The sequence below is a fragment of the Sinohyriopsis cumingii genome, chromosome 12 (genome assembly GCF_028554795.1).
Source record: "Sinohyriopsis cumingii isolate HCF-2022 chromosome 12, ASM2855479v2, whole genome shotgun sequence".
In the NCBI taxonomy this organism is placed as follows: Eukaryota; Metazoa; Mollusca; class Bivalvia; order Unionida; family Unionidae; genus Sinohyriopsis; species Sinohyriopsis cumingii.
In genome coordinates, this window is record NC_142972.1 from 5,977,244 (window position 1) to 5,995,349 (window position 18,106).

General features: G+C 37.4%; 1 protein-coding gene across 1 annotated transcript in view; it reads left to right on the forward strand.

Annotated features, from left to right (window-relative positions):
- LOC149785949 (uncharacterized) overlaps positions 1–18,106 on the forward strand; it is a 213,286-nt gene that overhangs the window by 80,030 nt on the left and 115,150 nt on the right. The window contains exon 4 of the mRNA XM_089976201.1: positions 363–577. Within this exon, the coding sequence (XP_089832327.1) occupies positions 363–577 (215 nt within the window). The remainder of the gene's footprint in view (positions 1–362; positions 578–18,106) is intronic.

Consider the following 18,106-nt stretch of genomic DNA (forward strand, 5'->3'; position numbering starts at 1 on the left):
ATGGAACTATGCAACATTTTCTAGGTAATGCTTGACAGAATTCTGCTGCCATTTACAGGTGTCCCTAGCAGTTGATTGGTTGATGGAACTCTAGTGCAATTTTGAGGAAGTTGATTGGTTGATGGAACTTTACTACAATTCCCAGGTAGTTGATTTGTTGATGGAACTGTACTGCAATCTCCAGGCAGTTGAAAATGTTCAAACAACGTTACTTTGCTGTAATTTCAAGACATTTGATTGGTTGATAGGACTTGCTTTCATCTATTTTCCTGGCAGTTGAAATTATTGAAGACTTTGTTTTTTGCTATAATTTCTTGGCAGTTGAAGTGGTTGTCTGAACTGAATATTGATGTTATTTACAGGCAGTTAAAATTGTTGACAGGGGAGTGGGCAGGAGGACCCTCATCTGGACTTAAACGATGGGCATCAGGCACTGACCTTGTAAAGGCTTCTATCATATACAAAGATCATCCCCCACTTGTCAGGAAACAAGATGCCATCAGTGTCAAACAGAGTCAAAAACAAGTGCTGGAGAGGAAGCAGGGGGTTGTGTTATCTTCCACTGATTCAAGTCCAAGTAAGTGAATGCACACTGACATTGGAACATAGTACTAGACTTAAGTCACATGGTCACTGATATTACAGCTCTAATCTATTGGATAGATAGACTTATGCCACATGGTTACTGACATTACAGCTCTAATCTATTGGATAGATAGACTTATGCCACATGGTCACTGACATTACAGCTCTAATCTTTTGGATAGATTTATGCCACATGGTCACTGACATTACAGCTCTAATCTGTTGGATAGATAGACTTATGCCACATGGCCACTGACATTGTATTGCAGTACTAATCTATTGATAGATAGACTTAAGTCACATGGCCACTTGTGGTGTCAAGTAGGGCCTAACAACCTACTTGTGGTATCTAGTAGGTCTAAAACCTACTTGTGGTATCAAGTAGGTCCTAAAATCTACTTGTAGTGTCTAGTAGGTCCTAAAAGCCTGCTTGTGGTGTCTAGTAGGTCCCAAAAGCCTACCTATGATGTGTAGTAGGTCCTAAAAACCTGCTTGTGGTGTCAAGTAAGTCCTAAAATCATGATTGTGGTGTCTAGTAGGGCCTAAAAGCCTGCTTGTGGTATCTAGTAGGTCCTAAAACCTACTTTTGATATCTAGTAGGTCCTAAAACCTACTTGTGGTATCTAGTAGGTCCTAAAATCTACTTGTGGTGTCTAGTAGGTCCTAAAAGCCTACCTATGATGTGTAGTAGGTCCTAAAATCATGCTTGTGGTGTCTAGTAGGGCCTAACAACCTACTTGTGGTATCTAGTAGGTCCTAAAACCTACTTGTGGTGTCTAGTAGGTCCTAAAATCTACTTGTGGTGTCTAGTAGGGCCTCAAAGCCTGCTTGTGGTGTCTAGTAAGGCCTAACAACCTACTTGTGGTATCTAGTAGGTCCTAAAACCTACTTTTGGTATCTAGTAGGTCCTAAAACCTACTTGTGGTGTCTAGTAGGTCCTAAAATCTACTTGTGGTGTCTAGTAGGTCCTAAAATCTACTTGTGGTGTCTAGTAGGTCCTAAAATCTACTTGTGGTGTCTAGTAGGTCCTAAAAGCCTACCTATGATGTGTAGTAGGTCCTAAAATCATGCTTGTGGTGTCTAGTAGGGCCTAAAAGCCTGCTTGTGGTGTCTAGTAGGGCCTAACAACCTACTTGTGGTATCTAGTAGGTCCTAAAATCTACTTGTGGTGTCTAGTAGGTCCTAAAATCTACTTGTGGTGTCTAGTAGGGCCTAAAAGCCTGCTTGTGGTGTCTAGTAGGGCCTAACAACCTACTTGTGGTGTCTAGTAGGGCCTAACAACCTACTTGTGGTATCAAGTAGGTCCTAAAACCTACTTGTGGTGTCTAGTAGGTCCTAAAATCCTAAAATCTACTTGTGGTGTCTAGTAGGGCCTAAAAGCCTGCTTGTGGTGTCTAGTAGGGCCTAACAACCTACTTGTGGTGTCTAGTAGGGCCTAAAACATACTTTTGGTATCTAGTAGGTCCTAAAACCTACTTTTGGTATCTAGTAGGTCCTAAAACCTACTTGTGGTATCTAGTAGGTTCTACAAGCATGCTAATGGTGTGTAGGAGGTCGTAAAAGCATGCTTGTGGTGTCTAGTAGGTCCCAAAAGCATGCTTGTAGTGTCTAGTAGGTCCTAAGAGCATGCTTGTGGTGTCTAGTAGGTCCAGAAAGCCTACATGTGGTGTCTAGTAGGTCCTAAAAGGAAATGATACTAGTGAGACCTTCATGGTCATGTGGTCAGATATAAAATCTTGATTTCGCTATGTCTTATGACTTGATAGCCATAACAATCTGGTGTTTTCATTATTTTTTTAGGTGTTGTTGGTTCTCTGACTTCCAACATGGCACCATAATGGCTATATTCTCTTATCACTGTTCCTGGTGCACAAAGGGTAGCATTTACATCGGGTTTTGACTGAGACACTTCTTGCAGTGTTTAATTGGTTCTGATTAAAAATGGTGCAGATCTTACCACCATTACATCTACCCATTCGCAACGAAGTTTTTTGAGTTCGACATAACTAATTTTTGGGACCAAGTCAGATGTCATTGCTTGCATTTTTGTATGTCATTCAGCTTATCAACACAGTGACTGTTACGTATAAAACTGATTTTTGACCAGACTTTGTATTTAGTTGCATTTCAATGAACAAATTAATAGCCCATCTTCCATGAAGAGTTTTAGGTCAGAGGTCTCGACTCTGATTTAAAATTTGTAATTGTTTCATGAGGAAGCTGATAACAGAAACAAGTACAAGTGAATTTTTTTATATATATCAAACCCAGATTGTGGATATATTTGAAGATTACCTTTAATGATGCCACTTAAATTGCTTTGCGCTTTTCCCCAAATATTTAAATATAGATTAACCAAATGTGCAGTTAAATCTTGACCTTTGTCGGAGACAAGTTTTGTGATTTTCTATCAGTGATGCCAGGTTGACAAGGTCAAAGTCAAAGTCAAGAATTCTGCAGTTGCAGATATGTCATGTAAACTTGGATATGTAGGGAAATATTTTTGTTGTCAGATCCAGTATGCTGGAATTTATCAAGAATGACTCAGATATATCATGTAAACTTGGATATGTAGGGAAATATTTTTGTTGTCAGATCCAGTATGCTGGAATTTATCAAGAATGACTCAGATATATCATGTAAACTTGGATATGTAGGGAAATATTTTTGTTGTCAGATCCAGTATGCTGGAATTTATCAAGAATGACTCAGATATATCATGTAAACTTGGATATGTAAGGAAATATTTTTGTTGTCAGATCCAGTATGCTGGAATTTATCAAGAATGACTCAGGTCTGGTTTCAGGACTAAGGGACAAAATTCTTGTCCGTGTGGATTCTTGAAATAAAGCAGATAACTTACCACTACAATTTGTAAAATTTTGATGATTTCTTTTATAGTAAGGTGAAAATATTATTATATGCCTGATCATATTATGTATTACATTTTCCCGTCTGCCCATCTGTAACGAATTTCATTTCTGAACCAGAGTTCATCACTATCTACCATGTTACAAAATTTTGTGGATGACTTGCACTAGTGGTAAGCAAGAAGCGTAAAGCTAGTGGGTGACGTAAAGTTTGGGTAGAATGAACTTATTTTATCTGGGGATCAAAAAGGTACAAGGTCAGGTATAGGTTGCTGTGACTGAAAGAAGAAAAATTGTTTTTGAATAACTTTAGTTCTAGACCACACACCAAAGTTTGGAAAGCTTCCATTTGAGGATGGAAGGGGTTTGTGGACTTCTTCTGGCTGCCATGTATAGCCTATCTTGTGCTGAGAAATGGCATTAAACCTCAAAATAACCAACCCTTCGACTTAGTTGGAACAAGTTCTTACAAAATTATTTGTTTATTTTGTCCGTACTTAAATTTAGCTTAAAATTACTTTTTTTTAAAACTCTACTGGTTGTAGATTAGAAGAGCTGATAGGATGATCATTTGTTTTTCATTTGTCATCCATCATTCCATTAGCACAAGTTTGTTATTGCTGCTCCTCTTAAACTACTTGGAGGATTGCCTTAAAACTTTATACACACATAAATCACATGATCTGGTTGGTTTCAAATGAAAATGATGCTGCCCAGACATCCAGAATGGGCACCGCAGTGGCCATCTTGAAAATACTGTTATCGCTATACCTCCTGAAAGGATTGCCATATCGACACTAAAATACTTCCTTTGATGTCTAATTGGTCCTAAATAAAAATGGTGCTGATTTAATGCTCTATGGCCATTGTTGCTACTCATTTTAAATGAGTGATCATAATAACATGGAGTTTCTGCTGAAAAATCATGTTATTGTATCTAGTTAATACTAAATGAAAATGGTGCTGATTTGATGTCCTTTATGGCATCCATGGTGGCCATTTTGAAATCTTTTTATGGCTACTCTTCCTACATGGGTTGCCATATAAAAATGGGTTTTGCACTAAATGGCTTCTTATGTCTAGCTGATGCCAAATGAAAGTGGTGCCAATTTGATGTCCTATATGGCCATCTTAGCCACCACCCTGAATAGCTTTTCAACACTGCTCCTGAATGAAGGCCATATTGATATTGGGTTTGTGCAACAAGACTTCTTATCATATCTAGTTTGGCCTAAATGAAAATGGTGCAAACAGAACATATAATATGGCCACCATTGGAAAAAACTTAAAAATCTTGATTGTGGCTACTCCTTCTGAATATTTCTATCAACATGAGGTTTTACTACAGAACTTCTTATGAGGTCTTGTTGGTGCTGATACGAAGTCCAATATGGCTGCCACAACATCCATTTAGACAACCTAGTTTCACTCCTCCTTTTGAATAAATCCTGATTTTTACGGAGGTCCTGGAATCAAACAGGAAGTTGAAGTCAGCAAAACTATCCTGGAAACCTCTTTGAAAATTACTTTTTATCATAAAATGTCTTGGAATTTGATATGAAAAAAAGCTAAATGAAAAATGTGGTAAGAGAAAATATGTTATGTTTCTACCACAATTTTGCAGTGAACAGTTTTGCAACAAAATCATCATATTATGTCTGTAGCCATGGTTGAGTCTGGTAACTTAGAGATTTTTGCATGTATGCCTTCAGATGCAGTATTGTGTCTTTAATCAAAGTATCAGACTTTATAAATGATTCCTGAAATTTGTCTTTTTTTTTTCCTTTAAATCTCCTGGAGAAAAAAAATCATTTTTTAATTACCCAAATGGTCATATCAGCATGGAAATTTCACTAGAACACTTCATATGACTTCTAGCTGGTTCTGAATAAACACGATGCCGATGGCAGCCATCTTTTAAATCTTGTTATTATGACATGAACATAAATTGATAGTGATGTGGGGTTTGCACTAGAAGACTTATGATGTCGTGTTAGTCTTAAATAGTGATGGTCTGATACTGAATGTGGCTACCACAGCAGGTTTTATCAACATGAGGTTTTCAGCAGGCAATTTATTATGATACCTAGTTGATTTGTATGATATCTAGTTCTTTCCAAATGAAAATGGTGGCAGTTGTACAACCAATATGGCTGCCATGACGACTGTCTTAAAAATGTTGTCACTATTACCCCTGAATTGATGATGATTATTTTACCAAGTCCTGATGAAAATGGTTCCAGTCAAACATCGAATATGGCTGCCATGTATAATGTCATAAATTGTTGGTGTATCTACTTGTTCTGAATGGATGAGCATTAAGACATGGGCTTTTATCGAAAGACTTCTGATGATATCTACTTTGCACTAAATGATAATTGTGCCCTGCTGACATGCAATGTATGTACCACAGCAGCTATTTTGAAACTCTTGTTACTGTTGAAGAATATCAGAGATTTTTTAAATGCTTTACAGTCAGAAGGAAGAAATGGCCTTACCCTTATCCAGAATTACTCGAAATTCTTTTTACCCGATTGATGGACTCATGATATGAATTTGTATATATTGTTTTGGTTTTGTTTACTATTGGTTTTATTTTTTAAATGTTCTATTGAAAGTATAAGGAGTTGCACCTGTTTTTATTTATTGTGTGTGGAATTATATACAGTGTTTGTAAACATGCAAGTAATAGAGGTCTTCAAGGAGGATCTGTTCTATGTAACTAGTCATGTCACCATCATGTAACTAGTCATGTCACCACATGAAACTAGTCATGTCACCATATGAAACTAGTCATGTCACCACATGAAACTAGTCATGTCACCATCATGTAACTAGTCATGCCACCATCATGTAACTAGTCATGTCACCACATGAAACTAGTCATGTCACCATCATGTAACTAGTCATATCACCATCATGTAACTAGTCATGTCACCATCATGTAACTAGTCATGTCACCATCATGTAACTAGTCATGTCACCACATGAAACTAGTCATGTCACCATCATGTAACTAGTAATGTCACCATCATGTAACTAGTCATGTCTCCATCCTTAATCAGTCATCCTGCCACTTATTACCACAGATTTACAGTACTACAGGTACTTTGATTATTCATCTTGAACATACAGGCAAGAAATGATAACTTTTCCAATGGCATTATTAACATTCTGAGAGGGTAGCTCATTCAAAGCTGAATATGAATCAAGGTTTTGAATTTATGAGCCATACCTATCATAGTCAAGATGAAAAGAAAGATAACTCTTTCACTTTAAGCAAGAATATTTCACAATGATTACAGTTCTTTGCATGCTTATATAACTAATAATGCACTGGAATGCCAAGAAGGTTCCAAAAGAATGATTATGTCTAACTTTGCATGATTTTATTATCATATATTTTTGTGACTTGTTTTTTTTTAAACTGTGAAACTTGGTGTGAAATAGTTCTGATAAAACAAAGTTTTCATAAATACATTTTTGAAATAAACCCATCATACGAGTGTGGATGGGACAAAAATTCCTTTGCTTTATAATGTATCACAACAACAGTAACATTCTTTTTTTGAATCCTTATGCTAACATTTTCATTCTAGCCAGAATCCTTATAATACCACCTAACATTTTCTTCCTACACAGAATCCTTATAGTACCAGCTAACATTTTCATTCTACCCAGAATCCTTATGGGTACCACCTAATATTTTTATCATACCCAGAATCCTTTTGTACCAGCTACATTTTCATTCTACCCAGAATCCTTACGGTACCAGCTAACATTTTCATTCAACCCAGAATCCTTATGGTACCAGTTAGCATTTTCATTCTACCTAGAGTCCTTACGGTACCAGCTAACATTTTCATTCAACCCAGAATCATTACGGTACCAGTTAGCATTTTCATTCTACCTAGAGTCCTTATGGTACCAGCTAACATTTTCATTCGACCCAGAATCCTTACGGTACCAGCTAACCTTTTTCATTCTACCCAGAATCCTTATAGTACCAGCTAACATCAGCCACAGTAAATACCTTCTAAGGGATGCTCTGTTGAAAGCTGTGACCCTCTTAAGAGAACTTATCTCAACTGTGGCTTAACAAGATCTAAAGCAGGGGTTACAAACATATAAACCTGTGGGCTGCATGTGGACTGTGAAATACTTTGAACTTTTCTTCACAGCCAGCCGTTTTTGATAAAATTTGAGTGTTAAATCATTTACCTATTTTTCCAACACTGCAACAAGCTGCCTTTTATAATTATGAGCTGCATTTGCTGTATGAAAAGGTTTCAGTGATGTGGCCGATATAAATAATATTCCTCATGTGGCCATTGTGGTGATTTGAGTTTGAGAGTCCTGATATAAAGGATCGATCCTTGACACTCACTCCTGGCTCATTGCAATCAGCCAGGAAGCATAATAATGGGAATTGCCTCCAGTGTCCATTGCAAAATTATTCAAACAGATGCATCCTCAGACTATCAGCACCCTCTACATCCATTCATTCCTCTCCAAAACATCCCCATCAAAAAGACCTCTTTTTAGAGGCTTTGGAACCTGGAACCTCCTTGCTGGGTCACCTTAGACAACATCACCCTTCCAGTCTGCCTTATTAGCGGATAGAATATTCATGTCAGGCAAAGCAGTCCTCATGGACTTTACTGATCCATAACAGCAGTCCTCATGGACTTGAGTGATCCATAACAGCAGTCCTCATGGAATGGTATCTTTACTGATCCATAACAGCAGTCCTCATGGAATGATATCTTTACTGATCCATAACAGCAGTCCTCATGGTATGGTATCTTTTCTGATCCATAACAGCAGTCCTAATGGAATGGTATCTTAACTGCTCCATAACAGCAGTCCTCATGGAATGGTATCTTTACTGACAGAACCCCTTTTCACATTTTGGGTAAGCCTCTGCTGGTCTTGTTTTCAACCAGACTCAACAATAAACTTTTCTTTTACGTCTTCCTTGTCCTGAACTAGTAAACATGGGCAGTGGATGAATCTGCAGCTTCCATTGGGATTGTCTGTTTACTCCATCCCACCATTCTGACTGCTACGTCAACTGCTACAAAATGTCAGAACTTCCGCTGCTCATATCATTCTCTTAGTCCCACTGCAATGATCATGGTTCACTGATCTTCTAGACCGGTTGATAAATCAACCCAGGTCTCAGCCTTACAGGAGGGATCTTCCATCACAACAAAGGGACTCTCTCTTACACAACAGTCTACATAGTCACCACCTTCATGAACCACTCTGGTGGCCTAAGTGGTTAGAGTGTCCGCCTCAGATGTGGGAAGTTGCTGGTTTGAATCTTGGCTTAGTTATACCAAAGACTTATAAAAAGATATTGTTAAGAGGTTAGTGTTAGGACTGGCTGGCCTGGTGTCAGGATAATGTGACTGGGTGGGACATAATGCTACTTGTCTGTGGCATGATGCTCTAGCACTATACATTTATCTAGACTGCCACACTACAGCTATCTTAGCAATATGACTCAAGGGTTGTACAACTACCATTTCCAAGACACTTAAATTCACTAGGTGCTCAGTAATCAGTTTGGATTCACACTTTGATTATACTGTAAAATATTAATTTGATATATTGTTATGACTTTGTGGTCTCAAACTAAGTAATGGAAAGAAACAAACATGAAGTAAAAATTTAAGAAGATTTAAAATATTGTGAACTAAATCTAAAATAATCTCCATCACAAGTCCAAGAGTAAAGAATGTTCCCAATGAATTCCAGTATACTTGAATGTGCTGATGTTCCAATAGTCTTGAATAGGTTTATGTACCAATAGTCTTGATATGTCACAATGATACAATCCAGAATGAATTCACAATAATTCCAAAGTAGTGTTTTTGTTCAAAATGTCAGTGAGCACTTTGCAATTGTAGTGAATTATTTAAAATCAATTTTTTCTCTCAAATTATATATGAACACAACTGAAAATGATTTCAGTCAGATTTTGGGATAGGAATAAACAAAGTTTGTTAATCTCAGCCTTATGTAAAAACCTAAGACATAATGAATAATTTCCATTTTTTCTGACAGAAATGAGTGCCTTTACATAAACAAATGCCCGTGGCCACAGTATGCAGCAACTACAATGTAATGAATCTGGTTGTTAGTTATCTCCACTCCCACACTGTTCTAGATGAGATTTTCCTTCCATGATGAAATTTACTATGTTTTTGTGCTTTTAAGATAACACTGTAATGCCTTGTAACTTTAAGTGTAGACACAGAATGAAGACTAAAAGCGGGCAAAGGGTGTGGTGACTAGGAGCACACCAGTTTACTACTGACAGATTTTGTAAAGAGAAAAAGACCATTAAGTTCATATGTCTGTCAGTAGTGTATCATATCATATCTGTGTATTGTGATTCATATTGATATGCAGTATAGGTGTATAGTTTCACTACATGCGTGTGTGTGTGTGTATGTGTGTGTGTGCTTTATAGCACAATGGCACAAGTTATTTAGTAACAAGAGCAGGAGTAAAGGTCCTTTCCTGTGAATAAACCACAGTAGTCAACTCATTCTGATCTGATGGCAGGAATAATCTTCGCTGCAGAAAGCTTCTTTTACTTTATAAAGCAAGCTAGATAGTTTGTGCAAGCATATGGATATAAACATGAAAGCTTGTGCAAGCTTGTACAGGCTTGTGGCTGTATATCCAACTAGTTGCCTAGGCCTGCACTTGCTTATACAGGCTTGTGGCTATATATCCAACTAGCCTAAGGCTTGACTTGGTTGTACAGGCTTGTGGCTATATATCCAACTAGCCTAAGGCTTGACTTGGTTGTACAGGCTTTTGGCTATATATCCAACTAGCCTAAACCTTGACTTGCATGTACAAGTTTGTGGCTATATATCCAGCTAGCCTAAGCCTTGACTTGCTTGTATAGGCTTGTGGCTATAGATCCAACTAGCCTAAGCCTTGACTTGGTTGTACAAGCATGTGGCTATATATCGAACAAGCCTAAGCCTTAACTTGCTTGTACAGGCTTGTGGCTTATATATCCAACTAGCCTAAGCCTTGACTTGGTTGTACAAGCTTGTGGGGGGCCCCGAGTGGCCGAGTGGTCTAAAGCGCTCTATGTTACGGATCACTGCCATCTCACCTCTGTCTACGTGGGTTTGAGTCTCGGATTCGGCCAATGTGGGTATGTGAGAAAGCTTGCCAGTAGCTTCTCGTGGGTCGGTGGTTCTTTCCGGTGTTTTCCCGGGTTCTTCCTCCACCATTAATACTGGCCGCCATGTATAGCCTATCCTGTGCTGAAAAATGGCGTTAAACCCTACAACAACAAGAAGAAGCTTGTGGCTTATATATCCAACTAGCCTAAGCTTTGACTTGGTTGTACAAGCTTGTGGCTATATATCCAGCTAGCCTTGACTTGCATGTACAGGCTGTGGCTTATATATCCAGCTAGCCTAAGCCATGACTTGCATGTACATGCTTTTGGCTATATATCCAGCTAGCCTACGCCTTGACTTGCATGTACATGCTTTTGGTTATATATCCAACTAGCCTAAGCCTTAATTTGGTTAGACAAGCTTGTGGCTTTATATCCAGCTAGCCTAAGCCTCAACTTGCATGTACATGCTTTTGGCTATATATCCAGCTAGCCTAAGCCATGAATTGCATGTACAGGCTTGTGGCTATATATCCAACTTGCCTAAGCCTCGACTTGCATGTACATGCTTTTGGCTATATATTCAGCTAGCCTAAGCCTTGACTTGCATGTACAGGCTTATGGCTTATATATCCAGCTAGCCTAAGCCTCGACTTGCATGTACATGCTTATGGCGATATATCCAACTAGCCTAAACCTTGACTTGCATGTACAAGCTTGTGGCTACATATCCAACTAGCCTAAGCCATGATTTGCATGTACAGGCTTGTGGCTATATATCCAACTAGCCTTGACTTGCTTGTACATGCTTGTGGCTTTATATCCAACTAGCCTAAGCCGTGACTTGCATGTACAGGCTTGTGGCTTATATATCCAACTAGCCTAAGCCGTGACTTGCTTGTATAAGGTTGTGGCTATGTATCCAACTAGCCTAATCCTTGACTCGCTAATACAGGCTTGTGCATGGATTCATGTTATCTTAAAATAATCAAAATTAACTTGCTGCGGGTTTACCACAAGCTTGCTTCAAGGATGCATTTTGGTTTGAGTTCAAGCCTACACCCTTTTGGTCAGAGTCCAGCACTTTAACCAATGAGCCATAATGGCTTCTGTCTCCATTTGTCACTTCTAACAACATGCAGGGGTGTGCACTGGGCCAATATCCAAGCCTGGATGGGAGAGCTGGCATAGAGGTCTTTCAACATTTAAAAAATGTAGATGAAGCTTTTAAACCTGGAGAAACCTTGAAACCGTTGTTTTCATTACATTTTCAATCAGCAGCATTAAAAGAAATGTCAATCAGAAAGCATCCTACTGATGCAGAATTTGTGGCCAGCTGCTCTTGTATTTGGCTATCAGCAAGGTGAGCAGTCTCAGCTCAACTTGGGCCTCTTGTTCAAATGTTTGGATTAATATGCTGTTTGGTGATGCATGTTTGCTTTTCTAGGTTTGTGTTTCTGTATTTCCCATTGTAGTTTCACTAATCAATACAGACAGCAACATTAAAAAATTGATTGTACCAAATATTGCTTGGTAGGCAAATCCTAAATTGACCTTTTTTGATTTTGTCAGTGTCTTATTGGTGGGAGGTTGATGCAGTGATCACTTTGGTGTCTGCATCCATTGATATATGTGTACACCTAAGTGATAAATTTGTTTCCCTCATAAACCTTTTTTGAATGTTTCATTACAGTAGTTATTGGACATTTTAATTTCAGCACCTTGAAAACTATCTGTACAAAATTATTCTGACTTCAAATTACACATAGAAGCAAAATGTAAGAGTTTAATTATCTTGTCAATCTATCATTTAAAAAAAAAAACTGATTCCTATTTGATTTATCCTGCTGGCTTGCTAATCAATTTTGATGTTCCTATGATTTGTAAGCGTCATTAAACTTTTCACTAAATTCCTAATTGGCACTGTCCCATGAGAGATATATAAAATGAGCCAGTATGGAATATTTGTTGAAGATGCAGTAATTTTGTCTATTACTGTTCTTACATTGATTAATTAGATCGACCAATGGGAGATCATGTTACACAGAGAAGTCAACAAATGAAAGCCATTATTGCATCATCTGTCTCATTAAATTAGTGCAGCTACAATTTATATTAATTTTGTACTTAGTAATAAAAGGATGTCTAGGAACAATCATCTGTGAAAAGCAAGAAGAGTTAAATTTATTTTCAATGATTGTAGTCTGGAATCTAGATAAATATAGTAGTCTGGCTTCAGACATTAATGAGAATGAAAGAGACATTAATTTTCCTGCTGATTTATGCGGATATGCATTTCATTCTCTTGGGTCAAGCCATTGTTAGAAATGCAGAGTGAAGAACACTGAATTCAGTTGGAGACTGATTTTATTGATCTAAGCAAAATTGCTTGTTCTGTGTGGAGTACATGCATGAATTTACTGGATCAATACCATGTGTTAGAATTCCTTACTTGTATATATAACTGTTACAGATGGGTTAAACCGTAAAAATATGCATTTTTCATTGTGCACAATTGGCTGCCAAAGTTGTTTACAGCTGGTTATTCATTTGTATAAATGAGACTTGTTTTTATCTAATTAATTCCGAGGAATACAAATATATGACATTGCAATTTCTGTTCATAGTTCAATACCTTCAGTCTTAGGCTGCCATGCATGGTGGAAGGTCTGCACAGTTTTTCCAAGCCCACATTGATGCTTGTTAATTCTGGCTACTTTACAACAATCTGACTGAATTGATCCAAGGACTGGAAAATGCCCTTGAGAATTCAGCCTAGAGGATTTACATTGATATAGTTGAACATGCCACCATTTTGCTCTGGACAGTTTCTGATTAGATGCAACATTTTGCTTAAAATGGTAATATGAGTGGCACAAGGGACCATAGTCATGGGCATTCTTTTATGCTCACAAATACTACATTACCTGTATTTGAATGATTTTTACACAAGTCAGTATGCCATCAGTTTGCAGTTGGGAACAAATTTTCATCTTACTATTATGTATAATCTCACCTAGACACATCATTTTATCCATCAATTTGCGGTTGGGAACAAAGAGTAATTCATCTTACTGTTATGTGTAATCTCACCTAGACACATTTTATCCATCCTAATTTTACTGTCTAGAATTTTTCTGTTGACTGGTACTTTGAATTTAGTTTTCCGACAAGGGTACAAATAATAAACTCAATAAAATGGGCATTATGCTCTGGAAGAAATTGGCTTTAAAGAACTTGTTGATGTAAGCTTACTTCCTCCAGTTACTAAGACTGCTTTTGCATCTTCTTTCATAGACTATCTAGTTTCATCTTTCCTTATTCAGAGAAGGATGTGCTATAGAAATCTTGAAGTTTATTTGTGATTGCCTATGGGTTATGTATGACATAATGTCTGTGAATACTGATCGAACAAATTAGTCTATGATGCATGTGTTGGTGCAGATTTGAAATGGTTTTGAAATGGGGAATAGAGGTTAATAAATCTTGTATGGAGTTTAATATGACATAGGAAGTCCAATACACAAGCTAGTTTTTTGATTTAGTATTTAATTAAACATTTTGCCTCATATTACTAAATTATGATTTACTCTTGTTGTTCGCTGTCAGGATGCAGTCTATTTTTTTGGAAAATATTTTATCATTTTGTTCAATATCCAAAATAAAATTTTAACAAGAATCAGCATTTGGCGTCTTTAAGTTCACCTCTTCAGGTCAAAACATTTAAAGGACCTATCTCACATTTATGGTATACCATTCAAGTGATCCAGGGGAGCACTTGTTTCATCTTAAATCTTTATGCTGGAACTTGATATATTGCAAATAGGACAAATGACTTGTGGTGTGGTATTATCAAAAGTATTGCAAAGAGTCATGACGAATGACTCTTGGTGTGGTATAGTTAAAATTATTCCAAAGATGCTGAAGCTAAACAACTGGATAAATTCCGATGTGGTATTGATTTATTTCTTAATGCAGTACACAAGATAGAATGAGTTTGGAGAGTGTTTCTGGAAGTTGATTTTATTTGCTCATGAGATGATCAACATGCATTGATTTGTGAGGGGGAATTTTCAAGGATTTCATTAGAATATACAGTCGGGACTGAAGTTCTTGGAGATTGGGTTTTTTTTTACATTTTGAAAACAGGAGTCACACCAAGTAATTTCAATTCAATTTGCACTTCTTGTTTTAAATAGTGGATATGTAGTGGCAATGAAAGCTAATGGAATTAATTTTCTTTTAACATTAAGCAATTCCTACCAGTTAATTAAATTCATTTCAGAGGATGCTGTGGGATAGAAAACATTGTGCTGCAAGAAAGACACTAAAATTGATCCAGTTGAATGTATCTAAGTTATTGGCCATGTGCACAATGTCACAATTCAAGGGAGGTCCAATGATGGTGAAGCCATTCAGGAAATATGTAGATTACATGAACATTTTGTAATAATACAAAATCCAAATTACTGAGACACTGACTTCATATTTCTCACACATCTGACTGTGATTCGCATTGAGATTTTTGTATTAAGTATTTGAAAAAATGTTTCCTTTCAAGTGAGATAAAATTCCAGAGCTTGGAGGGAAAAAAACACAGTTTGGAATGTAATTGTCTACCAATATGAGATAGGCACTAGTTCACAAGGATTTATGGGATTGGATTCTAGGATTTATGGGATTGGATTCTAGCTCACTAGGATGAAAGTCTGTTCTTCATGGAAGTGTCACAGAGACCAATAGGAAGTAACATGTTGGAAAGATTTCGGAATTTTGTTGCAGAGGCTGCTGCAGCTGCAACATCAGTTTCAGGTTGGTGACTTTGACTGGTTGTCACATGTAATGTATGCTTAACTACTATAACTACAGTTTCAGGTTGGTGACTGGTTGTCACATGTAATGTATGCTTAACTACTATAACTACAGTTTCAGGTTGGTGATTGGTTGTCACATGTAATGTATGCTTAACTACTATAACTACAGTTTCAGGTTGGTGATTGGTTGTCACATGTAATGTATGCTTAACTACTATAACTACAGTTTCAGGTTGGTGACTGGTTGTCACATGTAATGTATGCTTAACTACTATAACTATTATTTTGTGTTTTTTAAAAAAACTTTTGATCTTTTCTTATGGCTTATATAGACTCAGCTCTCTTGTCTTCTTGGCCTTAATTAGTACTTCTGTTCCTATATGGGATAAATCCAGTATCAAATTAAGCCAGTGTTGTGCATATTTTTGTATACTTGAATTCAGGCAAATTGTTTTATGATCTCTAGGTCATTGTTGCATTTTATATGCATAACATGTGCCTGACATAATCAGGCTTGTACTTCATTTTCCCATGCATAACATGTGCCCAGCATTATCAGGCCAGTACTTCATTTTCTCATGCCTAACATTTACCCAACATGATCAGGCCAGTACTTTATTTTCTCATGCATAACATTTACCCAACATAATCAAACCAGTACTTTATTTTCTCATGCCTAACATTTACCCAACATGATCAAGCCAGTACTTTATTTTCTCATGCATAACATGTGCCCAACATGATCAGGTCAGTACTTTATTTTCTCATGCATAACATTTACCCAACATGATCAAGCCAGTACTTTATTTTCTCATGCATAACATGTGCCCAACATGATCAGGCCAGTACTTTATTTTCTCATGCATAACATGTGCCCAACATGATCAAGCCAGTACTTTATTTTCTCATGCATAACATGTGCCCAACATGATCAGGCCAGTACTTTATTTTCTCATGCCTAACATTTACCCAACATGATCAAGCCAGTACTTTATTTTCTCATGCATAACATGTGCCCAACATGATCAGGCCAGTACTTTATTTTCTCATGCATAACATTTACCCAACATGATCAAGCCAGTACTTCATTTTCTCATGCATAACATGTGCCCAACATGATCAAGCCAGTACTTCATTTTCTTATGCATAACATGTGCCCAACATGATCAGGCAAGTGCTTTATTTTCTCATGCATAACATTTACCCAACATAATCAAACCAGTACTTCATTACATCATGCATGACATTTACCCAACATAATCAGGCCAGTACTTCATTTTCTCATGCTTAACATTTACCCAACATAATCAGGCCAGTACTTCATTTTCTCATGCTTAACATTTACCCAACATAATCAGGCCAGTACTTCATTTTCTCATGCATAACATGTGCCCAACATGATCAGGCCAGTACTTCAATTTCTCATGCATAACATTAACCCAACATGATCAAGCCAGTACTTTATTTTCTCATGCATAACATGTGCCCAACATGATCAGGCCAGTACTTCAATTTCTCATGCATAACATGTGCCCAACATGATCAGGCCAGTACTTCATTGCATCATGCATGACATTTACCCAACATGATCAGGCCAGTACTTCAATTTCTCATGCATAACATTTATCCAACATGATCAAGCCTGTACTTCATTGCATCATGCATGACATTTACCCAACATGATCAGGCCAGTACTTCATTTTCTCATGCATAACATTAACCCAACATGATCAGGCCAGTACTTCATTTTCTCATGCATAACATGTGCCCAACATGATCAGGCCTGTACTTCATTGCATCATGCATAACATTTACCCGACATAATCAGGCCAGTACTTCATTTTCTCATGCATAACATTTACCCAATATAATCAGGCCTGTACTTCATTGCATCATGCATGACATTTACCCAACATAATCAGGCCAGTACTTCATTTTCTCATGCTTAACATTTACCCAACATGATCAGGCCAGTACTTCATTTTCTCATGCTTAACATTTACCCAACATGATCAGGCCAGTACTTCATTTTCTCATGCTTAACATTTACCCAACATAATCAAGCCAGTACTTCATTGCATCATGCTTAACATTTACCCAACATGATCAGGCCAGTACTTCATTTTCTCATGCATAACATTAACCCAACATGATCAGGCCAGTGCTTCAATTTCTCATGCATAACATGTGCCCCACATAATCAGGCCAGTACTTCATTTTCTCATGCATAACATTTACCCAACATGATCAAGCCAGTACTTCATTTTCTCATGCATAACATTTACCCAACATGATCAGGCCAGTACTTCATTTTCTCATGCATAACATTTACCCAACATGATCAAGCCAGTACTTCATTTTCTCATGCATAACATTTACCCAACATGATCAGGCCAGTACTTCATTTTCTCATGCATAACATTTACCCAACATAATCAGGCCAGTACTTCATTGCATCATGCATAACGTGTGCCCCACATAATCAGGCCAGTACTTTATTTTCTCATGCATAACATGTGCCCAACATAATCAGGCCAGTACTTTATTTTCTCATGCATAACATTAACCCAACATAATCAGGCCAGTACTTCATTTTCTCATGCATGACATGTGCCCAACATAATCAAGCCAGTACTTCATTTTCTCATGCATGACATGTGCCCTACATAATCAAGCCAGTA